General features: G+C 50.9%; 4 protein-coding genes across 8 annotated transcripts in view; 2 read left to right on the forward strand and 2 right to left on the reverse strand.

Annotated features, from left to right (window-relative positions):
- The first annotated feature begins 2,407 nt into the window (after positions 1-2,407).
- Positions 2,408-8,081, forward strand: TOR1B (torsin family 1 member B). 2 transcript variants are annotated; one of them, XM_028090564.2, is made up of 5 exons: positions 2,408-2,623; positions 3,241-3,506; positions 4,624-4,799; positions 5,490-5,617; positions 5,949-8,081. In XM_028090564.2, the coding sequence occupies exons 1-5, from the start codon at positions 2,425-2,427 to the stop codon at positions 6,188-6,190; spliced, it is 1,011 nt and encodes a 336-aa protein (XP_027946365.1). In that variant the 5' UTR covers positions 2,408-2,424; the 3' UTR covers positions 6,191-8,081. The 2 variants fall into 2 exon arrangements, with proteins under 2 accessions (XP_027946365.1, XP_027946366.1); XM_028090565.2 differs by lacking the exon at positions 2,408-2,623 and adding an exon at positions 2,658-2,803.
- Positions 8,082-10,179: 2,098 nt separating this feature from the next.
- On the reverse strand, positions 10,180-16,934 carry TOR1A (torsin family 1 member A). The gene is made up of 5 exons (XM_028090559.1): positions 16,708-16,934; positions 15,987-16,252; positions 14,919-15,094; positions 14,694-14,821; positions 10,180-10,819 (listed from the first exon to the last, which is right to left on the reverse strand). Exons 1-5 carry the CDS (start codon positions 16,883-16,885, stop codon positions 10,569-10,571), a joined length of 999 nt encoding a protein of 332 aa, XP_027946360.1. The 5' UTR covers positions 16,886-16,934; the 3' UTR covers positions 10,180-10,568.
- A 1,220-nt stretch (positions 16,935-18,154) lies between these two features.
- CUNH9orf78 (chromosome unknown C9orf78 homolog) lies at positions 18,155-25,185 on the reverse strand. Its single transcript, XM_028090576.2, has 9 exons — positions 25,023-25,185; positions 24,630-24,689; positions 23,638-23,689; positions 23,433-23,503; positions 22,418-22,495; positions 21,437-21,634; positions 20,341-20,477; positions 20,148-20,246; positions 18,155-18,827 (listed from the first exon to the last, which is right to left on the reverse strand). The coding sequence occupies exons 1-9, from the start codon at positions 25,103-25,105 to the stop codon at positions 18,736-18,738; spliced, it is 870 nt and encodes a 289-aa protein (XP_027946377.1). The 5' UTR covers positions 25,106-25,185; the 3' UTR covers positions 18,155-18,735.
- A 158-nt stretch (positions 25,186-25,343) lies between these two features.
- The window catches only part of USP20 (ubiquitin specific peptidase 20), a 41,952-nt gene continuing 41,314 nt past the window's right edge, over positions 25,344-25,981 (forward strand). For 3 of the 4 annotated variants that reach the window (XM_028090543.2, XM_028090547.2, XM_088019267.1), the window contains exon 1: positions 25,344-25,414. The gene's annotated coding sequence lies outside the window, so the exon portion shown is untranslated. The other variant, XM_088019266.1, reaches the window with a different exon arrangement.

Below are 25,981 nucleotides of genomic sequence, written 5' to 3' on the forward strand. Positions count from 1 at the left end.
ACAATCGACAAGGACACACACAGGGTGATAGGGACAGTGGCCCATGGGGGGTGGAGGTGGGGTTACTTTAGATAGGGCAGGTGGGCTTCAAGCTGAGGCCTGAAAGTTCTTTGCCAGCTGGGACTCTGAAGCAAGAGTCCAGGCAGAGAGACCAGGATGCTCAGGAGAGAGACGGAGCTGTGGGTTTGAGAACAAGGGAGTATGTGGGATGTGAAGGTCTGAGAGGAAGGCAGGGGCACATCAAGTAGGGCTTTGAGGTCAGACTAAAAAGGGTGGATTTTTTCTTAAGGGTTTTTGGGAGCCTTAGACAGGTTGAACGCAGGAGTGACATGATCCCATCTGTTGTGAAAACACCACCTGTCTCTCCCAGGGGGAGTACAGATCAGGGAGGATGAGTGCAGAAGCAGGGGACCCCCTATGGGGCTACTGTGGCCATCCATGATGGAGGCTTGGACTGGGGGTGGCCCAAGGAGATGGAAATGGTGACTGAAGAGCTTTGGAGAGGTTTTGGACATGGGGTCAGCAACCTGCTGATGGATTGGAAGTGGAGGCTGGGGGAGAAAAAGAATCCAGGACAACCACTAGCTTTGGGTCTAAGCAACTGGTGGAAGGTGGGTCCGCTTCCTGAGATAAGGACCACGGGGGAGGGACATGTTTGCAGAAAACAATCAAGGCTTCTGTTTGACTGTATGGGTGCTGAGATGTCTGGAGAATAGCCAAATGGAGATGTCCAGTGTGCAGCCAGATGCAGGGTCTTGAGGGAGAAAGTTGGGGCCTTTCACCCAGGGAGAGAGGAGAGAGAGAGAGAAAGGGGTCTAGAAGAGAGCCTCAGGGCAGGTCAGTACTGTAGAGTGGGGAGACAGGGAAGATGTGGCAACAAAGAGGCTGATGGTGGAGAGGAAGGAGGCCATCTGGCTAGAGAACCAAGCTCCGGATCCATACATAAGTCCTTTCCTAGAAGGGGGGAGGCACCAACTACTTAAAGTAAATGCAGAGTTAACACAGAGGATGAAGAGTCAATGCCTACTAAGCAGGGTACGATTTCCGGGAGGGGTCTTCACGTGTTTTTTTGCTCATACATCCCCTCTGTGCATTTTTAGATCGACACTGAAAATTTTCATCATAAGCTTAAATGGTTACAAAACACCCGATTTCCTGTCTATTGTACCAACATTTTAAGATGATAGTTACTTTGCTCTTCTGGCATACTCAATGGAATCTAAGCCCATAGCAATTTTACTCATTGTTCAGGTCTAAACTGAGGTATGGAGGAGAGCCTTCCCCAACCTGCAGATTGGGTAAGGTGCCTCCTCTGTGCATCCCACATCACAGCACTGACTACACTGGATACAACCCATCTGCTGCCCGTCTGTCTCCCTCACCCCAGACTGAGAGCTCTGTGAGGGCAGGGTCTCCGTTTGCCCTGCTCCTGCTGTATCCCCAGCATACGGCACTGGATCTGACACAGAGCCAGTGTTCATTAAATATCTGTTGAACAGTTAGCTGATGGGTAAACTCAACCAGTTTCAGGTTACCTGGACCGTTCCCCTCACTGAACCCAACAGACAGAGTGATCTTTGTTCTGCCCATGCCGCTCCCTGTGTGAAACCTTCTGTGGCTCCCTATGGCCCCCAGAATAGAGGACAGACCCCTTAGAGCACTTGCAGGCCTTCCCATTCCAGTCTCCCCTAGCTCTGCATCCTCATTCTCACCAGCCTCCAGCATGTGAAATACTTCCCCAAACTGCACTTTCTGTTCTCTGTGTAAACGTTCCACTCCTCACTTCTTGCTTGAGTAACTCCTTGAATTCTCAGTTTAGACGGAAGCCTTCCCTGCTCCGCGGCCCCTGGGCCTCTCCCGCCGCTCAGTGTGGGGCCCTTGCCACCGTCCGCCTTTCCCAGAGCCTGGAGGCTCCGGACGGCCAGAGCCAACTCCCGCTCCTTCACTGCTGTCTTCCCAGCACCCGACAAGTGGCCGGCCTTGCAGCATGCGGAAGGACGCAACGGGCTTCGGGTTTGACTGTGCGCCAGGGCACCGCCGTCTTGGTGCCTCCCCAGTGTTCGGTTGGCCGGGGGCCCCCAGAGCGCAGAGCAGCTGTCTCAGGAAGGCAGGCAGGCGGGCAGACACGGGAGAGGCTCACTACAGCTCCAGGGGAAGGGATGACAAAGCCAAGTGTGGGGGTTCGGAAAAGGTCTAGGACACAGAACGCTAAGAAGCCGGCGTGGGGTTCGTGAAGGCCGAGGCACTGGACAGCTCTCGCGCCACGCACAAAGACGGCGACACAGAGCCCCGCCTCCGGCAATATGGCCGTTCCGAGGGGGTGGGTGGGCCTGCGGGGCGGAAGTAACGAAGCCGGAAGTCCGGTTCAGCTCTCTCGGTGGGCGGGCTACGCGACGCGGAGGTTGGCGGGCTGCGAGTGGGGCGATGTGGCGGGGTGGTCGCCTAGGACGTGGGGCGGCGCTGGGGCTGTTGCTAGCTGTCCACGGGGTGGCGGCGTTCGAGCCCATCAGCGTGGGCATCGCCATCGGGGCCGCGTCGGCGCTCACCGGCTACCTGTCCTACACGGACCTGTACTGCCGCTTCGCCGAGTGCTGCCGCGAGGAGCAGCGGCTCAACGCGTCGGGTAGGGCGGGTCGGCCCGCGAGGGGCGCGGCGCTCACCCTGAGCTGGGGCGGGAGGGAGCACGGACGGGGCCTCGGTCCGGACTCCAGCCCTGGAAGCCGTGCCCTCTGAGACCCATGCTCCAGATCGTGGGGCTCTGCTCAAGCTCCTTTTTAAATGCCTCGGACTCCCTGCGAGTACAGTAAGAAGAAACCGAAAGCAGCGTGTCCAGCCCTTTGCACCATGTCAGTCCTATTAAGTAGTTTTCTATGTGCAACAGCCACCCAGAAAGCCCACATTTGGCTCTTGGTTTTCTTACAAGCCAGCAGGGGTGGCTGGGGAATAGCATGCAGCTCAGTCAAGAGAGGGCTAATCCTTGGATGAACGAACACGTTTAGCTTCCTTATCAGACACTGGAGTATTAAGGAGGACATCCGTCTAGTGCATATCCTTGGAAGTGGCATCGTGTGACTCTGCACCCCGAGGTTCTGCCTCCGGGCCAGCCCTGGGGTTTGGCAGATACCCTGCTGGACCGCTTGCTAATATTGCCTCTCGCTTTGGCCAGGTGGGGAAAGTGCTGCTTTTCTGGTGCCTGTTTAATATGTATTTTTCTCTCTGTTCTCCGGCTGGCTCCTGCAGCCCTCAAGCTGGAATTAGAGGAGAAGCTGTTCGGGCAGCATCTGGCCACAGAGGTGATTCTCAAGGCGCTGACTGGCTTCAAGAACAACAAAAATCCCAAGAAACCGCTGACTCTTTCCTTACATGGCTGGGCTGGCACGGGCAAGAATTTTGTCAGCCAAATTGTGGCTGAAAATCTTCACTCAAAAGGCCTGAAGAGTAACTTTGTCCACCTGTTTGTCTCGACTCTGCACTTCCCTCACGAGCAGCAGATAAAACTGTACCAGGCAAGAGAATGCTGTTACCGTGTCCACCAGCCACTCGGACTGGTCTGGGTGACCTGCTCACTAACTCTGGCCTCTGCTGCTTCTCCTTGCACTGCAGTAGCCCTGGGCCCCTGCTGAGTTAAGGCACACTTGTCCCCCCCACCTATGATGCAGCGTCTGCAGTTAACACTCAGCAGTTAGCACTGTAGGCTAGAGGATTTTTTTCTCCTCGGTAGCTTTTATTTCCTTTGTTCTTCACATCCAAATCCTAGGCGTTGCTTTCTTCAAATGAAAGCCTCGAAGAACCCAATCTTAAGACCGTTCCTCCTTTTGACATATTCTGTCTACATTTATATTAAGTTGTCTAGTAGGGTTCTTATTTCAATGGCCATTGTCCTTATAAAAATTAATAGTCCTACTGTTAGGTGGGGACCTAAATAAGAAACAGAAACTGAACTGAACAAGGAAGTAAAAGTGGCTATTTGCCACACAAACAGCCGGGAAATTGCTGAAGAGAAGGAATAAGTTGTTTTTCCAAATTCTTTCATGAATCTCTAGAAATACAGTAATTAGATGAGGGGGCCTCTGGAGCCGTTCACGTTTTGGGGTGGAGGGCTTGTTGCTTGGGTGTCTTTGTCTCGGGAAAGCATAGGAACAATGCTTTCCGTGAAATACTAGTTCTCGTGTTCACTGCATTGTCCGGGCGCTGGCTGGGGACTGTGCAAGCCTGAGTCCAGTTTCTTATTCCTCCGTATGTCTGCTAAAATTAACTTGAGATCTCAGGCCACGGTGAGCTGAAATGATGGCCTGGTTAACAGTGAACCGATCAATATTCACATATCTTGCTTCTCTTATACTTTTAAAAACTCACATTTAGCACATCATTTGAGTTAGGGAAAAAACTTTCTTTGCATTTGAGCACCTGTCAGTTTTCATTTTTTATAAAGTTATGGAAAAGCTGTTACCCAGTGGATGGAGATTAGGATGCAGTTTCCAAGAGTTCTTTGTAAAGGCCCAGAGAGCCCCGATTTATCATCTGGCAGAGCATGAGGAACTGTGCCGTGCTTCTGTTCCCCTTGGTACAGTTTGAGGCACCCCTTTGAGCCTTTGCATCCTCTTTCTTTTATGTGTGGTCTAGGACCAGTTACAAGGATGGATTCGGGGTAACGTGAGTGCATGTGCGAGCTCTGTGTTCATATTTGACGAGATGGACAAATTGCATCCCGGGGTCATCGATGCAATCAAGCCATTTCTAGACTACTACGAGGAGGTCGATGGCGTGTCTTACCGGAAGGCCATCTTCATCTTTCTCAGGTCAGCGGGAGGTGTTTTCTCAGGGGCACACAAGCCACTCATTCTCCCGGTGCTAGAAGGAGGTCCTGGCAACCGTTAGCACTCTGTTGCCCAGGGACAAAGGTGCCTGGCATAAGTGGATTGTTGACTTTTTTTTTTTATGTTAAGATTGTTGACTTCTTTCTTTTACTTTGGGGTTGCTCCAGTTGGCATGGCAAGGAGTGTGAGAGCTGGAGAAAATGAATTAGATATTGCTGATAACAGGCAATTTTGTTACCTGCACATGCCTCCGAAGGGTGTCAAAAGCCAGCATCGTGTGGCAGGTTTTGTAAAAGCAGATTTCAAGCTCCGTGAGGGCAGACGCTTATTTTGTCCTTGTCCAGGAGCACTTAGTAAATATTCCCCAGTTAAGAAGAAACCTCAGGGGCGCCTGGGTGGCTCCGTTGGTTGAGCGACTGCCTTCAGCGCAGGTCATGATCCCCAGGCTCCTGGGATCGAGCCCCACATCCGGCTCCCTGCGCAGCGGGAAGCCTGCTTCTCCCTCTCCCACTTCCCCTGCTTGTGTTCATTCCCTCTGTCACTCTCTCTGTCAATTAAATAAATAAATAAAATCTTAAAAAAAAAAAAGAAGAAGAAACCTCAGAACAGGTGTGATCCCCGATTAGACACAGAATCTAACTAATTTTTACTCTGCTTCTTTGGCAAATACAGCAATGCTGGCGGGGACCTCATAACTAAGATTGCCCTTGACTTTTGGCGGGCGGGAAGAAAGAGGGAAGACATTCAGCTGAAGGATCTCGAACCCGTGCTTTCTGTCGGAGTCTTCAACAATAAACACAGTGAGTCTCCCAGGCTGAGGAGCCCCCTAACCCTGCTAGCGGAGTCCCCTCCTTTAAAGCTTCCACAAAGCCACTGAATCCGTGGGTCCCTTGGCTTCCCTGAAGTAGGGACTTACTCTTCAGGCATTCCATAACAGAAGCCAGTTAGCAGGGGTAACCGAGCAGTCCTTTTATCAGGCTTGTTACACGCTTGATAAAAAGAGAATCTCAAGGGGTAGAGACATGAAGGGTGTACTGTGGGTTGGGATCAGAATGGGCCCTGTAAGAGCAGTGAGCTTGCCTAGGTGACAGGGACAGTGATGGGAAGACCCAGCTGTGTCTTGCTTTGCAGGTGGCCTGTGGCACAGCGGACTGATAGACAGAAACCTCATCGATTACTTTATCCCCTTCCTCCCCCTGGAGTACAGACATGTGAAGATGTGTGTGCGGGCAGAGATGAGGGCCCGCGGCTCTGCCATCGATGAGGACATTGTCACCAGAGTAGCAGAGGAAATGACTTTTTTCCCCAAAAGCGAGAAAATCTACTCAGACAAGGGCTGCAAGACTGTGCAGTCACGGTTGGATTTTCACTGACCTCTTACTCAAGTGGGGTGAGAGGCCGCTGCGAGCTCAGCAAGCGAGGGTCTTGCCTTCCGGAAGCACTTTGAATCCCTCTTTGGGGTTTGCACTTTGCACCTGTGGACTTTCGGGATGTAGAAGTTTCTAAGAGTTGAGTTTTGAACAGACACCCATCTGTTGAGTGCCGTTGTCATTTTGGACCTGATAGCAATCCATCTGTTACCTGCGGTGGAAGATGAACTTTTAACCACCCCCCCCCCAACTTGCTGACCTTGACAGAAGTGCCTTGCAGACAGCTGTGTGAGTGAGATCCACAGCACCCACACCTCAGAAACTCCTGCTCTAACTCAGGGAGTTCAAGGGCCCTGCCGCAACCTGGGGAGCATTTGGTTTGCACCTGCTGAAAACCTGTTTCTTTGCACAGAGAGTGTTCACTGGCTTCAAGAATTTTCAGTTGAAATCAGTGGCACTCTCAGGCACAGAGAATGTCCGGTGGAGAGGTGGCCTGCACACGGAACATTCTCAACCAGGTGACCTCTCTGCCTGTGGTGTGGGGTCTCCATCCGAGGCCACTGCAGCAGACCAGGACCGGCGGCCTCACAGTTTGTCCGTTGCTTTGGCTGGTCCTGTAATTCCTTGGCCGTCTCTCAGTTGGTATCGATCTCAGCCTGCCTTGTACCACTTCTGCTCCTGAACTTCAGTCACCGCTAGATTTGCCCCCAATCACACATCATCATGAGAGTCAAATCAGAATGAGGCCGTTGGTTTTGGAATTTGAGCCCTTGTTTCCCACGGTGAAGTGTCTGTTAAAATTTATGCATGAATCAGTCTCTCACTTTATTCCAGAGAATCATTTAAAAGCCATAGGACATGCTTAAGTCTCCATGGACGCCACATGCCAGAGTGGCCAGCTAGCAGAGTCTGCACTGCCAAAGAAGTGTAAGTATTGGACACAGAAATGCTAGAATTTTCAAGGATATGTATGTTTTTTATGATGTTTTTACTTGTGAATCTTAGATAATAGAAAAATATAGGACATGGCTTATTTTAAAACCTGGGAAGGACACCAAAAAATGGAATAACTGCCTATCCCTTTATCACAAATCTTAACAAAAACAGTATGCATTTTTATTGTTCAGTCCGTGGCAATAGCTGGTCACAGTTGTAGGTCAAACAAGGTCAGTGTGAAGCGGCTGGTCCCAGGTGTCCTCTGATGATGAGCACCCTCTATGGCAGTGCCAGGCTGGACCGCCCTGGTCACTGGGAAGGAAGATGGATTCCAGCCCGTGTGAATTGGTGTGTGTGTCACAGTGGCGACATGACCACAGACACTTTAGAAGAACAGCTTGCAGTGTGTTCATATGGAAGATGTAGAAGGAACAGCCTTATGACATAGGAGTGCCTTACAGAGGGTCACCTTTAGTCTTTTAAAAATGCCAAGTTAAGGGGTGCTTGGGTGGCTCAGTGGGTTAAGCGTCTGCCTTCGGCTCAGGTCATGATCTCAGGGTCCTGGGATCGAGTCCCGCATTGCGCTCACCCTGCTTTGCAGGGAGCCTGCTTCTCCTCTCTCTCCTTGCTGCTTCCCCTACTTGTGCTCTCTCTCTCTCTCTCGATTTTTGATTAAAAAAAAAAAAAATGCCAAGTTAAGGCTTTAAAATTTTTGGTACATGTTCTCACATTGGAGCCGAGTTAAATTCTTTCATAACCCCGTGTCTGGTCAGGGAGAGACAAGATTTTCCCTGTTCACAGGGACGCAATTCACTCACCACGTGTGGGCCACCTTTGGACTTGTAACCTGAAGAGGCCACGGCTGACCACAGCCCAGCCTCCCTCCCCCCATGTAAGAGACAAGAACTTGAATTGACCTACTGAATATGAAATAAAGCCTACATTTTATCATGTGACATATCACTTGCAAACCTTTATTTTTTTTTTTTTTCTAGTTTATTTGGTAACTCTGGAAAGTTTGAGCTTGGGATAAAGGCTGTTCAACAGCTTGGGTGTCAGGTTTACTACACCCCAGACGTACTGGCGGGTCATCTGCGTCAGACAGTTTGACCTTCAGGGCTGGTTCCCCCCACCAACACACACATAGTTACACTGGATTAGGTGATGGGTTATATGCCACAGTTCCACAGATGAAAATGCAGGAAGAGCTGGACTTCTTTTTAGCAAGTGTTTTCTCCTAAAATTAACATAGGAAGGAAATTAAGGCAGTGGAAAAACAGGACTTCCTGCTGACATTCTGCACCCGAGCAAGGCCGGGCTCAGCCTGAAACCAGAACTGGTACAGTGAAGTCCTCACTCGAGCGCACTCCACCTGGCCTCTCCTCTCTTGGTGAATCCTTAACACCAACCCTCTCTCCAGGACTGAGGACAAGCCAGCTACTTTAGAGAAAGTTCAAACCCTCTTTGCCAGCGTCCCACCCACTCCCCCCATTAATTGAAGGTGCTCAAGTCCCGAGACAGGACTTTCCAGGTCTGTCCCCAGCCTTGTGCAATTTCCGCTCTGCCCCGTACTGCCTCATCTACCAAGGCTGAACTTGCCAACTTAAGTCAGGGACTCCTGTGTTCCCTAAGTAGGGGCGCCCAGGTGCTGGGGCTGCCATCTGAAAGTGATTAGCTCCATCTGTGACCCCTGGGGACAGGACGACAGGCCAACTTCTGCTCCACACCAAGAATCTTCCAACACTTGGGGCGCCTGGGTGGCTCAGTTGGTGAAGCGTCTGCCTTCGGCTCAGGTCATGATCTCGGGGTCCTGGGCTCAAACCCCGCATCAGCCTCCCCGCTCAGTGCGGAGTCTGCTTCTCCCCCTCCTCTGACCCTCACCCCTTGCTCATGCTCTCACTTGCTCGCTCTCAAATGAATAAATAAATCTTAAAAAAACCCTCCCAACCCTTGCAGCCATCCTTAGGAGGCCTGGACGCCCTTGAAGAGGCTCTCTGCAGGCCAGGTACAAGGCAGACGAGTCCTGTGGCAGCTGGGTGCCAGCTGGTCCTCCGGGCCTGCAAAAAATGGGCCCTTGTGAGCACTTAGGTACCACCCCCTACAGGAGCCCCACCCACCTGCAGGCACGTATGGGTGTCGGAAACACCAAGGTACGTCTAGTCTCCTACGGTGCTCTGTACTCCTGCCTGGCATCTCAGCTGGGGTTGTCTCCCGATTTGAACTCCATGGCTGGGTGTCAGGAGCTCCATGAAGCCCAGTGCAGCAGAGCAAAGAGCAAGAGCTCTCAGGATCCTCAGAGTGCCTGCTTTAGACGTCACTCCAGCCTGCACTGCACCTCTTAGGTCTTAATTCATAGCTGAAGCACATAAGACCTACGGTGGAGGATTTTTTTTTTCCTCCTTTAAAGATGTATTCACAAATTACACACAATTTTATTGCAAAATGGTAGCTCTTCTGTAGTTATAAGTAAAAGCACTATTCTCAGCATCCTCAGGGTGGACTGGTCGGGGGCAGGGGCAGCTCAGTTTTCCTAAGAGGTTTTTGGGAGTTCTCATTAAACAAGAACTAGCAACGAGTACGGTTTTTAAAAATATGGCAAAACTTGCCTGATAACACATGGCTCATTCAGGGATGGAAAGTAGATAAGGGTCTTCCTTTGCAAAGCTGAAGGACTGGCAAGTGAGAAGATGGAAATACTTTTCTTCAAGGAAACTGTTTCTAACAAATGTTCACAATGTTGCTAAGATCATTCCCACAGTTCACAATGTTACTGAGATCACAACCCTTGGAAAGGGGATTTAAGGCTTATCTGTGACTTGCCTGAGTGTGTCCCCCTCTTATGCACTCATCCTTCTATCTAAACACTTAATTGCCCCTTGCGATGGTCAGCCTGGGACAGGCCTGATCACTGCTCCAGGCTTGGTCCCCAGTTACGCCATCCTAGGGACTACATGCCGAGAACCCAGGCTTGGGCTTTTTTGCAGTAAAGATATCCCGGTATGCGATATGGTGACAGGAACTTAAAAAAAAAAAAAACACACACAAAGCCAGAAATGTAAAGTCTGAAAAGTTTCTCATAATGGTAAAAACCATTTTAAATAAAGTCACCACATTTTCAGTAAAACTTACACGTCTTTCCTTGAAACAGAAACACTTGAAATTAAAACATGATTTTTTAAAAAATCATGAGCCCTAGGCTGAGCAGACTGGGAGCTGGCTGCTTCCTCCTCTGAAGGCTCCGGGGGCTGTTCCGAAGTCCACGATCTGTAGGGTCTGATGCCTGCAGGCTCCGCTGGATGCAACCTGCCCAGGTAAATTCCCATCCTGTTCCACAGGAAGCATTCCCTTTAGTCCTCTTCCGGAGTACAGAGCCGGGGGAGGTCTGGGAAGAGAGCTGGGTGTTGAGTTCCTTCTCCTCCAACTCGAAGCAGTGACTCCGGGGCCGTCAGTCATCATAGTAATAATCTAACTTGGTGAACACAGTTTTGCAGCCTTTGTCAGAGAAAACTCTCTCCTCTTTGGGGAAAAATGTCATCTCGTCAGCCACTTTGGTTACAATGTCCTCGTCAATTTCAAAGCCTCGGGCCTGCATTTCGACTCTGATGCACATTTTTAGGTGTTTATATTCCAGGGGGAGGAAGGGAACAAAATAATCAATGAGATTTCGGTCAATTAAGCTGCTATGCCAGAAGCCACCTGGGAAGAAGAAAAAGGTGTTGTTCATCCATTGTCCACCTGCCCCCCCATCCATCCAACACACATCCATGGGGTGTCCACTGAGGGCCAGACCCGGAGGTGGAGCCCCCAATCCAGTGAGTCAGGTATAACCCGGGGGCTCGGTGCCTCCACAAAAGCCAAGCACAGGACACGTGGCACCTTCCTTAGGCCTCTGGCTCAGGGGAGGCCTCTCAGATAGACCTACAGATCCGAAGCGGGAGAGAGGCGCACCAGCCCAGGGTGCCGGGAGCATGCAGAGAGGCGGAGTGGGGTGTGGGGGGAACCAGCTTTCCAGGCTGGCGCAAGGAGAGAGGAGGCCCCAGGGGAGGATGAGCTGCTCCCTTACTTGGGGAACTTGGGACTCACCGGACAGCGACAGGGCAGCTGCCCGCACGTCCAAACCACGCAGCGTGCACCGAGGGACCAGGAACTGGAACCGTCCGAGCAATACTGGGTGACAGCAGTGCTCTGGTGCGGCCACAGGGCATAGCCTTTGCTGTGTATTTTCACCCTGGACGAGTGTGGGCTCGGCACCCACCCCGTGACCCAGTCACATCCCCTCCTGGTTTCCCAGGAGGACCCAGCACATGCTCCCTCCTGACGACAGCGTGCCCACTGGATCGCACCCAGCGCCTGCAGAGGTGAATGGCTTCCCTTCCGCTTTGCCGCTTCATTCTGGGGCCTCGAGCCTGGTCTCACTCTGACACCCATTCCCACATGTGTGTTTTTTTTTTTTTTTCCCCCCACACCACCAAGCAATTCTCCAACACCAGCTGGGTGCGCTACAGTTCAGCTCAGTTAAAGGACACCACTCAGGTACAGCCCGATGGAAGAGACACAGAGGGCAGGGAATGCAGAAAGGACGTGAAGCTTCCATGCCCCCTTCCAGAGGACCACTCTCCCCAAATCTCCATTATGTTCAACCCGGAAGCTCTCTGAACTCCATTCTTCTGGGTTTTTATGGAGGCTTCATTCCATAGGCATGCATGATCAAATCACTGGGCATTGGCGACTCATTCGACCTCCACCCCTGTCCTCTCCCCAGCAGCCAGGGACTGAAAGTTCCAACCCTCCAGTTACATGGTTGGTCCCCCTGGAAACCAGACTATGCCCTTCAGATGCTTCCCCAAAGGACCCTTATTAACACAGACTTAGGTGTGGTTAACAGGTTTGTTATGAATATCAAGACAGTTTTATGGCTCTTGTCACTTAGAAAATTCTGAGCATTTTAGATCTGTGCCAGAAACGGGGACAAAGAGCAAATACATCTTATTACAAATCATAACTGGAGTGTCCACTTTCCTTTCCCAGCAGCGCTTTGCACAAAGCTGGTGCTCCATAAAGATCTCACTGCCTGGATGGGGTGGAGTCGGCCGTGGGAAAGAACAAAAACCAATGGCCAAGCAGTAACAAAGGGGGGACAGCTCGTTTCCTGAAGGCCTGCTCTGCGCTGCGCAAGCCCTGGGCCCTGGGGAGAGAGCATGGAGCTGGGCAGACATGGACGCTGCCCTCAGGGGTTCACAACCTGACAAGCCAGTACACAGACGATTTCAGATAGTGCCAGGGGCTGTGAGCACTGAGATGGGGTGAGTGGGCAAGGAGGACAGACTACTTGGCCAGAGTGGGCAGCCACAGCCCGGAGGTGACCTCTGGGCAGAGCTGGAACGACAAGAACCCGACCACAGGAAGAGTGTTCTGGCGAAAAAATGATCTCCGACGGGGTCTCTTGAAAAACCATCTACGGACCACTCCCCATTTTTACCCTCAGCCTGAGTGTCCTGCCGGAACCCCACTGGAACGGTCAGCCATTTGCCCGTCTCTACAGGGGTGCCGCGCTCACCGTCCGCGCCTGTCTCCATCTCGCGCCCGGCCCCACCAACTTGCAACTCGACAGCCTGTCCCCCGAAATGGCAGTGCCACCCTTCCACAGCTCAAGCCGGATCCTTGAGTCAGTGCCCTCTCACTCCCACACCAATCCCTGAGGAAATCTTACTCTACCTTCTGTAGGCTTCTCCCTTCAAAACGCAACCTCATCCTACTGTGTTGCCCGATCCCACCACTAGCGTGAGGGGCCGGGCCACCAGCACCTGCCCCTGGGCTGCTGCAGCATAGCTCCTGCCTGGTGTCCCTGCCCCTGCCACCTTCAGTCCACTCTCCCCCCAGCAGCCAGCGTGGTCCTGTTAAAACCACGGCTGGTCACGTCACTGTTTGCTCAAAACACTCCAGGGGCACCCTCCTCCATTGGGAGTCAAACCCAAAGCCTCCCTATGGCCCTCTAGGCCTTCCATGACCAGAATGCCCAGTGCAAGTCTTGCCTCTCATCCAACCCCTTTCTCCTTTGTTCCTCAGTGACCCTGGGCACACCCCTACCTCAGTGCTCCTGCACATGCTGTTCCCTCTGACAGAATGCTGTTCCCTGTGGTAACCACATGGCTCACCCCCTCAGTCCTCGGATCAGCTCAAATGTTACCCTCAGTGAGCCATCCCTGATCACTCTATTTAAAACTGCAGCCCATCCTCATTCCAGCACCCCCAAAGCCTTGTTATTGACTGACTTTTTACCTATTGGAGAGGAAAATATATCTCTACTTCTATATAGATACAAATACTCATCACCTGACCCATTTCCTTCCTTGTTTATTACTATTAGGATGTAAACCCCATGAGGATAAGGATTTGCTTTTGTTCACTACTATGTCCCCAGTTTTGGGACCAGTGCCCGCCACCTAGTAGGTGCTCAATAAACACTTGTGGAATGAATGAGTTCAGCCATCCGCCTGTCAGTAAATGGCTGAGCCAGGTCCATGTGATTCTGAAGCTTATACTCTGGAACCCTTTATAACCCCCCAGAATGTGGGTTCTAGGCAACCGGCCTCACCCTGCTGAAGCGTTTAGGCTAAGGTTTCTAGTGCATGTGTTCATACTGTTTGCATGCCAAGGAACCATCTAACAGTGTACAAAAAATCCTGGCTTTCATCAGTAATATTCCGGCTACACAAATGGATATATAACACCTGATACTGTTCACATATCCCTGCAGTAGAATGAATTCCTTGTTTCAAAGGAGAACTTTTGTTTTCTAAGCTCAAGAAGGAAACTGAACAGAGCAGACTTATATGGTAACAGCCCACGTAGCTCCCAGGTTACCCGGTGAGTCATTCTGCATCATGGGGAGTTCCCACTGCCAAGGGTTCAAGGTCAAAGGTGTGTGAGTTCACTGGAAAAACCATGAGCTGGGCAGTGAAAAGCTCAGACTCTGGGACCAGAGACACCAAACAGGCTGGGCAGCCTTGGGCAAGCGGCTCCCTTTGAGCCTCCGTTTCTGTGGGGACGATGACAGTTTCTAACCCATAAGGTTATTGTGGAGATCAAAGGAAATCTGCAGGTAGAGTGTTCTACAAGGCGCCCAGTGCAGAACAAGGGCCCGCCCACTGCTTGGCTGTTAATCTGGGGCACAGAATCTCCTCAAAGTTCCAGGGCAAAACACAGAAAGAAAGGGACCCGACAGGTCCTCTCTTTTGGAGGCACCCATAGCAGCCTTCTTTGCTCAACCGCCTGCTTTTCTTCCACAAAGGAAAAGGATTTAGCTAAAATTAGTTCCCTACTTCTTTAAGACCTCGATGATCAAGACTGTCCCTCTTTCTTTCAAACAGCACTTTCCAAACTTTAGGGTGTATGAAAGTCACCTGGAGTTTAACACAGATTCTTCCAAGAAATTCTGCCTCAGTAGGTCTGGGGAAGGGACCGAGAATTGGCATTTCTAGCCAGCTCCCAGGCCATGGTGATGCCGAAGATCTGTAACTTAGGGACATAGGATCACAAATGCGAGGGATTAGTAACAGTGGGCACTCACTGTTCTTGTTATTGAAGGCCGACACAGACAAGGCTGGCTCCATGTCTTTAAGCTTGATCTCCTCCCTCTGCTTCCCACTTCTCCAGAAATCTAAAGCCACGTCTGTGATCCTTTCTGCTCCAGCATTGCTGCAACAGAATTCCGGTGAGTGAGGACTGGGTCTCATCCTGGAGCCCACAGACTTGGGCTCAGGGTTCTTCAAGCGGGTCCCCGCCCTGACCTTACCTGAGAAATATGAAGATGGCTTTCTGGTAGGAGACCCCATCCACGTGGTCATAATAGTCTAGGAAAGGCTTGATGGCATCTATGAGGCCAGCGTGCATCTTGTCCATCTCATCGAATATGAAGATGGACCTCCCACAGGCGCTCACGTTGCCGCGGATCCACAACTGTAACTGGTCCTGAATGACAAGGGGGAAAAGCCAAAGTTCTCAGCGAGTGCAACAGAAACAAATGGCAGAAGCATCAGTGCTACAAATGCTTCCACAATGGTCGCATTCACAGAGTGCTTACTGTATGCTCGGCACCATGCTAAGAACTTTACACACACAAGCTCTTTGGTTCCTCACCACAGCTCCGTGCAGTGCGTGTTATCATATCCATTTTACAGACTGGGAGACTGAGGCAGAGACTTCATCATCTTGCCCGAGATCACAATATTAGTATGTGATAGGAGCTGGGATCTGAATCCCGCCCTGCCTGGTTCCAAAGCCCCACACGGACTGTAATTCCTGTGCTGTGCGGATACCACAGCAATGCTGTATCACTCAGTTGCTGGTCCTGGTCATTTAAATGGCGATGTTAATACGTATCCTGTGTCCACCAGCCTTCTTCAGTCCCATGATTACACAGCCGGCAGGTGGAAGAGTTAGGACTCACAACCAGGTGTGCCTGCTGCCGAAGTCCAGGCTATTCATCAGTAAGTTAAACTGTAAAAGCAGTTTGTAACACTTCGGCTAAACCACCTCAGGCCTTTCTAGAAATGTTTCCTCTTTTACAAAATAAGTTAGATGTGATGATCTTTAGGTTGGATGTGATGACATCCATGTCTAACCCCACTTACTGAAGAGTGTCATACAGAGCCTGTTTTCAGCAACCACCACGAAGCTGGGATGGTATAACTGCTCCATACAGCCTCAAACCCTCCCTAACTTCCATACCTTTCAAAGGGGGAACCCACACGTGTAGACGTCTTCAAGGGCTCACTCACTCCAACACGGAATTCCCAAATCCCACCCCACGACAAAGAAACCCGGCCTCACCCAGGAAGGATTCTCAAAAATCTGCTCTTGCCTTATACAGGGTGATGTTGGAGGCATGTGGAAAGTGCAGCGTGGCCACAAACAGGTGGACATAGTCACTGTTCAGACCGCCCTCGTAAATATTCTCCGCGATGATCTTGCTGACAAAATTTTTGCCCGTGCCCGTCCACCCGTGCAGAGAGAGGGTGAGAGGTTTCTTGGGCTTCGGGTTGCTTATGAAGCCGAACAGAGCGTTTAAGATGACTTTCTTTGCAAGATGCTGTCCAAAGAGCTTGCTGTCCAGATCCTTCTGCAGCGCTGGGAAAAACAAAGCTAGTCAGGGAGGGGGTGTCTGCGTGTCTGGCGAAATCTGGCTAAGTGCACCGGCGCGTATGAGAGCCAGCTGAGCTCTTCGAGCACCGCGTGAAACGCTGGGGTTCGTCGTCAGCACTCGGCCCGCAGGTGGCGGTGGGCCTGGAGGCCTCCCCCGGCCAGCCCTGCCCCTGCTCCGCGCCCCGCAGGACAGACAGGGCTGCGGTTCGGCCGCCGTCCACCATCCCTCCTGCCTCCGGCTGGGAAGAAGCGAAACTCTCGGCGGAGGAAGTGGCCCGGCTCGCAACCCGCCTGCTCCGGTGTCCGGCCACACCGGGCCGCCCGTGGTCGTGGCCGTGGCCGGGAGCCAGGCGCCGCCCCAGCCCGGCCGCTGCGGCTGCGGCCCGCGGCCCCGCCGGTCGCCCGACGCCCGCCTCGGACGCCCGCCCCGCCCGTCCTACCTTCCCGGCTGAGGCTGCGCTTCTGGCCGCAGCACTCCGTGAAGAGGCAGTAGAGGCGCGGGTAGATGTAGCCGGTGAGGACGCCGGCCAGGGCCAGTCCCAGGCTGATGGGCTCCACCGCCCGCACCGCCGACGGCGCCAGCAGCAGCAGGCCCAGTGCGGCCCGGCCCAGCTTCATACCCGGACCCGCGCCGCCCCGCGCGTTCTTGCGCTTCCCCAGACCGGCGCTCCGGCCAGACCGCGCTTCCGGCTCCGCCCCGCCGTGGCCGCCATCTTTGTGCGGGGCGGGCCTCCTCGCGCCGCCGCCGCCATGCCTGTGGGGGGCAGAGCCCTTTCCTGCTTCCGGGAGGGGAGCGCAGGGGGCAGCGGGGGGCGTTTTTGAAAAATAAGACTATCTTCGGGGAATAATTTTAGATCTATGGAAAAATGGAGAAGACAGTACAGAGAGGTCCTATATACCCTCCCACGTAATTTCCCGTATTAGTAACATATTAGCATTTTACACTTGTTAAAATTAACGAACCTATATTAACTAAAGTTTGTTCATGTTCCCTTTTCACCTGATGTCCTGTATCTGACCTGGGATCCCGTCCAAGATACATTACATTTCCTTCTCATGTCTCCTTAGGCTCCTCCTTGGATAAGACTATTTCTCAAGCTCTCCTTGGTTTGATGACCTTGACAGTTTTGGGGGAGTGCTGGTCAAATCTTTTGTAAGATACCCCACTATTGGGATGTGATGTTTTCTCATGATTAGACTGGGGATATGAGCGTTAGGGAGGAACATCATTTACAAGGGCAGAGTGCTATTTTCATGACATATGAAGGATACATACTAGTGACATTATTTATGACTGTTACTGACCTTCACCACCTAGATGAGGTAGCATTCCTCAGATTTCTCCACCCAAAAGTTACTTGCACTCATTCTACCCATTCATTCATGGTTTTGAGGATTGCCCACGTGTTGGGTTATGGACTAGACCCTGGGGAATTCAAGAAAAAAAAACAAGGCATCCATGATTCCTGCCGTCACTGATCATGCATTCTAATGGAGGAAAAAATATAAGAACTATCTCCATTTTACAGATGAGAAACCAGACTCGGAGGGAAAGAGATTTGTACAAGGGTATAATAGGCAGTGAGCAGGGCCCAGCTCAGACTCCAAAGCCGAACTCTTCTAAGCCACAACACCCACTCTAAAAATCAGCCCGGGGTCAACCAACCTGCTCATCTTTTCTCATCTTGACCTGTGTTAAGTGCCTCAGGAAAATGACAGCACAGGGGGAACCACCCCCGGCAGCCAGCAGGTTGGAGCTTGTCCACATCTCTCAAACTCAATGAGAAACTCTCTCAGTAACTGAGTTTTGCATTGAGCTGCCCACACCCCAGGCTCTCAACACATTACCTAGTGTTGGTAGAAGGAGACACAGTACAAACAAGAAGGTTGGATTTGTTTCATATTTAATACTTAAGTGCTGAAAATGATAGAAATTCTTTTTCTTTCTTAATGAAAAGAAATAGGTAACTTTGTAAAAGTCAGAAAATGCCAGTGTCCCTTTGATTCCATCCTAGATTTTTCTGCTGTCAGCTGGATCCAGCGTAAACAGTGCAGGATGCATTTCTGAACTCCAGGTATTTGAACGTAGAACACACGATTGCATATATTAATAATTAACAGCACAATCTAAAGGGTTTCATCTCACTCTGAATACAGCTGTTTCCTCCTGCCCTGCGGCCAATATTAAGAGAAAGTCAACATATTTACAAACAAGATTTAATAATGCTCACAAGAATAGAGTTTGCCCTCAAATAGGGAAACTACACGTTTTGTTTCAAAAGGTTACAAATGCGGTGCCTGAAAAATCCAGCAGGTAAGCAGCAGGGCTAATAGAGTCTGTTTTTGGAATGGTCTGCTGGCAAATAAGCCAACTTCTGTCCAGGAAGCGTTTTGTTGGGGCGGGGGGAGGGGTATGGAAGGCACGGCGCTATTTACATCCCATTCTGCACTTCTCCCTTTCGCCACCCTTAGTACCGTCTGTTCATCTTCTTGAACTTCTCATAGTGATAGTCGTCGGTGGCCTTCTCATTAGCAGGACGCTTGCGGTTAGGAGGGGATCCTACAAAGGGAAAGAAGAAAAGCTGTCTGCCATGCTGCAAGCCGCTGAGAGGCTCTGCTTAGGGGTAGGACCACGCCTGTCTCATTCCACACAGGAGCCCCAGGTGCCTACCCTCGTGAATAGGAACACAGTAGGGCCTCAGTGAATACCTGTTATTGAGTGAATGAAAATAAACAGAAGGTGGGGTCAGGTGACAGTATGGTGGCATATGGTGACACAGCATCAGACTAGGTGACCAGTCGGTGCAGTGAGAGTTTGACTATGTACAAAGTGCCCAGTACTTTCAGATACAACTTCTTTTACCCCTCACCGCAATTCTAACAGGGGCATGTTGCCACCACTGTCCAGAGAGCTTAGGTGACTTCCTCACGGTTGCTCAGAAAGTGAAGGGAGGTTGAGAGTGGAAGCCAAGTCTCATGACTCCAAAGTCCTTGCTTACTGTGTGAATGACACAAAGCTCTAGGAATCAAAGACTATGCAACCAAGGTGTTAGAGAAACTAATTTCTCAAGTGAGAGGGAAGGGAAAACAACAGCCTGGATTTTTCAGACGCCTCAGCAACTTCAGCATTTCCTTAGGATCATCCTGTTGTTGATGAAAAGGGAGACCCCCCCGCCCCCCCGCCCAGGCTGGTTAGCATGAGGGAAAGGGGCTCAGGGGGACACTGCCAGCAGGGGATCAAATTGCCCCACGTCTAGAGGAGCCTTTGGCGACTTATTGGTATGTAGCCTGAGGACACGATATAGGTAAATACAGTGTTTAAATAGGGAAAAATGAGAAACAACCTAAGTGTCCAACCAGAGGGAACTGCAGTATATCCATACAATAGAACATGAAATAGCCACTAAACAGGAAATTATGTATTTACTGTCACAGAGAGACATGCAGGGCACACTACTGAGTGAAACACTATGAGATCCTATTATATATGTATACAATATGCATTTCTATATACATATTTTTTAAAGTCTGGAAGGTTGTACATAAAAATGTCAACGCGCTCATCTTTGGGTGACATTGTGGGTAACTTTGAATTGATTTTTGCTTATTGAAATGTCCTAATTTTTTAAGTCTCTATTATATTTGATAGCCCAGGGAATCCTCAGGGCAACCCCAAATGGTTGGTTTTATGACGGTCCCCATTCACAGGTAAGTAAACCGAGGCTTGGAAAGGGGAAGGCAAATGGCCATGGTCTGGAGCATGGAGTGGAAACCGGGTGCCCTGGCCCCAAAGCCCAAGCTCCACCCCTGCAGAGGCCCCCCTGCCTCCATAGGCCCTGATGACTGCTCCAGGAAGCCCCGCAGCCTCTGCTGCACTCACGCTCCGGCTCTGGCTTCTCTGTGTCACCCACTCTTAAGGGTCGGGCTTTGGGCTCTTCTTTGTTTCTCCGTATGGGGGCATTGAGCTCCTCGTGATAAACTGGATCAAAAGAGACCAGGGGACACATCAGACAGAATATGGGAACCAGGGGACCTCCCCGGCAGGGCGGGGCTACTTCCCCAGAAAAGCTTACATCGGTTGTGCTGCACGTAATTCACGGCCATGTTGGTGGGCACGAAAGATGTCTCACTGTCTTTCTTCTTGTTCTGCTGCTCTGCCAGCAGACGGGCCTTGGCATCCTCCGTGGAAATGATATTTTTTATTTTAGCGCTGCGGGGAGAAAGGAGCCACGCCATGTATTAGACCGTCTCACTGTTGGTCCTCAGACAGAACTGACGGTCAGGCTGGAAGCCCACCAGTGCATAAGGAGATCCTCTCTTGGAGCACAGTGCTCCACAGTTGACCTACTCTCCTACAGTGCCGTTCTCACAGCTGTCGGAGATACAGGACATACTGTCCTCTCCTGGTCAAGAGGAAACTGAGCCTCAGAGAAGGAAAGAGAACTGCTCAAGGCTCAGAGCTAGTAAGGCCAGAAAAGAGGCGAGAACCCAACTTCCTACTACACCCAAAGAAGATTCTGACCATCATTTTCTTCCATGACAATCCAGTGTTAGAGCAGATGTTTTGCAAAAAATGAAGAGGAGGATCATGAGATGGGTAAGCCTTTAACATTGCTCCTGCCAGAATAAAGGAGAGGGAAACAAGGATCTGATTAGAACAGCTGAAGAGGGCGCCTGGGTGGCTCAGATGGTTAAGCGTCTGCCTTCGGCTCAGGTCATGATCCCAGTGTCCTGGGATCGAGTCCTGCATCGGGCTCCCTGCTCCCTGGGAGCCTGCTTCTCCCTCTGCTTGTCTCTCTCTCTCCCTCTGTCTCTCATGAATAAATAAATAAAATCTTAAAAAAAAAAAAAACAGCTGAAGAGCTGTGAACAAAGATTAAATAAAAATAAACACCTGTATAACAAATACTGAATCATTCTGTTATATACCTGAAACCAATATGTTACGTGTTAATTATTTCTCAATAAACAAAACATCACACTTTTGCGTTCAGGAGACTTTCCCTTAAGTCTAACAACACTGACCAATCCTTTACAGACTGTGGGCACAAGAATCTCAGCCTGCCAAAGAAAATATAGTTATTATTTGTGGGTTTCCAAGGAGACAGGGAAGAAACAGTCCCCTTCACTGGAAAGCAGAGCAGAGGCCAGAAGGGGTCTGAAACGTACTCGATGCCTAGGTCCACCTCGGGGATGCCACTCAGCATCTGGTTGGAAAGCATCTCTTCGGTCTTCTTTGCTGAGGAAACACGGATGTTTTCAGGAAGTTCGTAAAGACAGTCCTCTGCATTCTTCGGCTTGACTTTCTGTTCCTCGTGTTCTACAATCCCTTTCCTCTTCTTCAGCTCTGTCTCAATGTACTTCATCCTGAAATGAGAATGCCACAGGCCTCAGAGAGAGGCAGGAGGCTCACAAAACCTGTCTTTAAAGTTAGTGGTCCCTGGGACACCTGGATGGCTCAGTTGGTTATAAAGTGTCTGCCTTCAGCTCAGGTCATGATCTTGGGGTCCTGGGATCGAGCCTCATGTCTGGCTCCCCACTTGGCAGGGATCTGCTTCTCTCTCTCTCAGCCCTTCCCCCCCTGCTCGTGCTCTCTCTCTCTTAAATAAATCTTAAAAAAAAAAAAATTCTCTCTAAAAACAACAACAAACATTTATAAAATTAGTGGTCCCCAACACTGGCCCACAGAGCAGTGATGGTCCATGAAGTTTTCATCAGTCCGTGGAAAAATGAGAAACATAAAAATAACTTGAGTTTTTTCATCAAGCAAAATTTTTTCAGCTTAAAGCATCCAACCTCTATTATGAGATTATGCCCTCCCAATCTATTGGTGTTAATATATGGAAGGTTCACTGAAAATAGAAAGGTAATGGCAGATGGTAGTCATCTGTTTAACAGCCTTGTTAGCAAAAAAGTGGGCAAATCCAATGTTTATTTCTACAGTGTTTAGGAAAAATATTACTAGTCAAGGAATCTAAACTCCCAAGAACCACTTTTTAAAGAATTTTTAGAAAAGCCTGGGAGGTGGGGTGACAGGGGCCACCTTCGCTGCCTTTGGGTAATTCTAAAAATGTCATCTGTGACTCAACATCTTGCACTCTATCTGGCTGAAGCGAACCCCGAACTGCTCACAGCCAGACTGATACCCACATGTCGGCATCCTCATCCCTTCGGTTGGTTTCTGCGGAAAATGATGTCCCCAGGTGGAGGTCTTCCTCTTCGCTGATCCTGTAAGGAGAAGCAATGAAGCACAGTCTTAAAGTCACAACTCAGTGAGGCCGAGTTTGATGTTATACAAAAAAAAAAAAAAAACAAAACACAGAAAAGTACATCATGTAAATAGAAGAAACAGAAGCAAGCAAACTGTTGGCCTCTGGAGATTTCTCTGGGGAAGGAGTACTTTTATTTCTTACTTTTCTATTATTTTTATTTATTTTTTATTTTTTAAAGATTTTATTTATTTGAGAGAGAGAGAGAATGAGAGACAGAGAGCATGAGAGGGAAGAGGGTCAGAGGGAGAAGCAGACTCCCTGCTGAGCAGGAAGCCCGATGTGGGACTCGATCCCAGGACTCCAGGATCATGACCTGAGCTGAAGGCAGTCGCCCAACCAACTGAGCCACCCAGGCACCCTCTATTATTTTTATAATTGTGTTTTTGTATGTTTCTTAAAAAAGAAAAACAAAACTTCCACATGGGTTTGAAACACACTAAACAATACACCTTTACAGAAACAGAGTATCCGCAACACACTAAGCTAACTTTTCAAGAGTTTTTGCTTTTGGAACGCCTGGGTAGCTCAGTCAGTTGAGCATCTGACTCTTGATTTCAGCGCAGGTAATGATCTCAGGGTCGTGGGATCGAGCCCCATGCTGGGCTCTGCGCTCAGCTGGGAGTCTGCTTGAGATTCTCTCTCTCCCTCTGCCCTTCGCCCAGCACGTGTGTGGACGTGCACGCTCCCTCTCTAAAATAAATAAATAAATAAATAAAAAAGAAAGAAAAGAGTTTTGCTTTCATTTGTTTTTAAGCTGCATACCCTTTACAAAGCACGAAGGATACTTCAGGATGTCCCACTAAAGCTGCTGCTGCAGGCCCCAACTATCTGGGGTCACACAGACCCAGGCAGGGGCTACAGGTTAGTGTGTATCAAGTAAGGTCTGTACTTACTTATCTTTGCCTCTTTCCTTCAGTTTCTTCATGTCCACCATACCGCCCGTCTTCATCTGAAAGGGGTCATCCTGCAGAAAGCAAACACAGCTGAGAAGAAGCATCTATATAATTGGCAGCGGACTTTTTTTTTTTTTTTAAACACAATCACCCACTGGAGAGCAGCCACAACTCCCCATTATCCAGGGAGGGCCCCACAACTCACCACTAGGGTGGTCTCTTCTTGTACCTTCTCTCCCACCAGCAGGGCCACAGCACTGAGCAAAAACAAAAAGGAAAAGTGAGAGAGTAAGAGAGAGTGAGTGAGTGAGTGAGTGAGTGAGTGAGTGAGAGAGAGAGAGAGAGAGATAGAAATTGCATAATTGAGATATGAGGAAAACACTTAGGAAGTTTGTATGTTGTAACATTAGAGCAAAGGCAATTTCTAAGGAGTGGGCACCAAAGCTGGTGTAGGCTTTGGTGGAAAAGCTGGAAAAGCCTACAAGCATAAAACAGAGTTCAGCAAGTACTTTAGATGCTGGCTGGGGGTTACGGTGAAGTGGTACACTCTCCTACAAGGCCATTTGACATTATCGTGGCTTGGAAATCTCATTTCTAAGATTTTGCCTTTGGGGAACATGAAGCTGAAGACAAATGTAGAAAAATACTTATCGCACCCTTATTTGGTGAACTTTTACAAATGACCTACTGTCCCCTACAAATGACCCCTAAGTAGGGGATTAGGTATGGCACATGCACGGGGTGGGATACTATGCAGCCACTAAAAAAAGCTTTGGAAAATGTTAATGTCCGAAATGTGAGGGAAAAAAACAGATTACCCAAAACATTAAATGTTAACACTGGTTACCTGTGGATGGGAGAATTAGGGGTGCTGCTTATTTTCTTGATTACACTGTTCTAAATTTTCCAAACTCTTAACAATCAATGTGCATTTCACAATCGGGTGCAATAAAAACACGAGTTAGTAACCCGTTTCTGCACCTCTGGGGCAAACCTCAAGACCACACAGCTCAGGCCATCTCCTGGTTAAACGTCTTTAAAAGAACGCTGGACTCCTTTCAGGGCAGTGGAAGGTGTACAGTGTGTTAAGAGAAGGAGCTATGTCTGAGGAGATAGTTGTGATGGCGACCCAGGCAGGGGCGTGTCTCTGTCATCTGCGCCTCCTCCTCCGCGTCCCCCACGCCCCGCGGCACCCACCTCACCCCGTTGGGCCTCTTCCTCAAGTTTTGCACCTCGCGGGTCTCTTCTAGTTTTAATCTGAAAAAAGGCAATGCACAAGATTGAGAGAACCTCCGCAGAACTCAGACTCAAAAGGCAGCTTCGACTGGCACCCCTGCTCAGATGCTGAGCCGCCAGCACAATGGTCCAGAAGGCGACCCTGCGCTTAGACCCACTGGGTGTCAGACCCACCGTGCATCCTGGGGACACCTCTCCCTATTGTGCGGCCTTGGGGCGGCGGCCTCATCCCTAGGAGCCTCAGTTTTTGTCTGCAGAAAGGGACAATTTCCGCTCACAAAGAAGAGGCTGGCCGGTGATAAGTCCCGCAGCCGGCTCTCTTCTTGCCCCTTGGAAGCCCCATCCCAAACGTACCGAACCTCCTCTGATTCCTGCTCATCTTCCTCCGACTCTGAGTCGGCCCGGCGCCGGCGGAAAGTCTTGCCGGTGACCGGCATGGTCGCGCCGGCCCCGCGGTCCGGCCGCCGGGCCCCTGTACCTTGGCGGGGGCTGCTTCCGGCGCGCAGCAGTGAGGTCAGAGCGCAGCGCTCACCGTGCCAGCCCCTCCCGGCCCCGCCCCAAGCTCTCCTGGCCCCGCCCCCGGCCGCACTGCCCGCCTGGCCCCGCCCCATCCGCGGTGCCGCCTCTCCCGATTGGGCGGCCGAGGGGGAGGAGGCGGGGCGCGGCCCGCGAGCCACACGGCCCTGCGCGGTGCAGCTATGGGTGCGCTTGAGTGACAGGCGGCGGCGGCGCGGTTGCGACTGCAGGTGAGTTCCGGGCCGCCGCCGACTGTTTCGGGGGGCCGGGCCTCTCCGAGCAGGGGCTACCCCAGCCTGGCTCCCGGCCGGCTGGGGCCTGGCCCTGCCAGGTGCGCAGAACGCCGCTGCCAGGTGAGCGGAGCCCGGGACCCCCGGCCGCCGCCGCCCTCTCCCCTCCTCCGGCCGGCGCCCAGGGGGTGTCCTCTGGGGCCCCGATGCCCACTTGGAGTCCTGGGGGGCTCGTTGCTTCTCCAGAACAGGGGCCGCTATCTCTTTTATTTCTGCGGGGCCTGACCCAGCGTTGAAAGCACGAGTGTGGCGTCTCGGGGCGCTGACTTATTCCCCCGGGGTCTGGGCCCTGACGTGCATTTTTTTCTTTAGGGATAAAAGATGACCACTTCTTAGCAGTGGTGAATTAAAGTCCTGGCGCCGACTGCCCGGCTAATGATGGCCTCCAGCCACTTCATCCCCGCGTCCGATGTTTTGAACCTGCTCCTGGAGGGTTTTGAGGGGAGAGGGCCCCTCCTCGTGTGCTTGCCGTCCGCCTCCCCGGACCTTCAGGGGCCTTGTTTTCGT

This window comes from Eumetopias jubatus, unplaced genomic scaffold (genome assembly GCF_037043125.1).
Source record: "Eumetopias jubatus isolate StellerSeaLion01/CBP00866 unplaced genomic scaffold, mEumJub1_p1.0 scaffold_15, whole genome shotgun sequence".
In the NCBI taxonomy this organism is placed as follows: domain Eukaryota; kingdom Metazoa; phylum Chordata; class Mammalia; order Carnivora; family Otariidae; genus Eumetopias; species Eumetopias jubatus.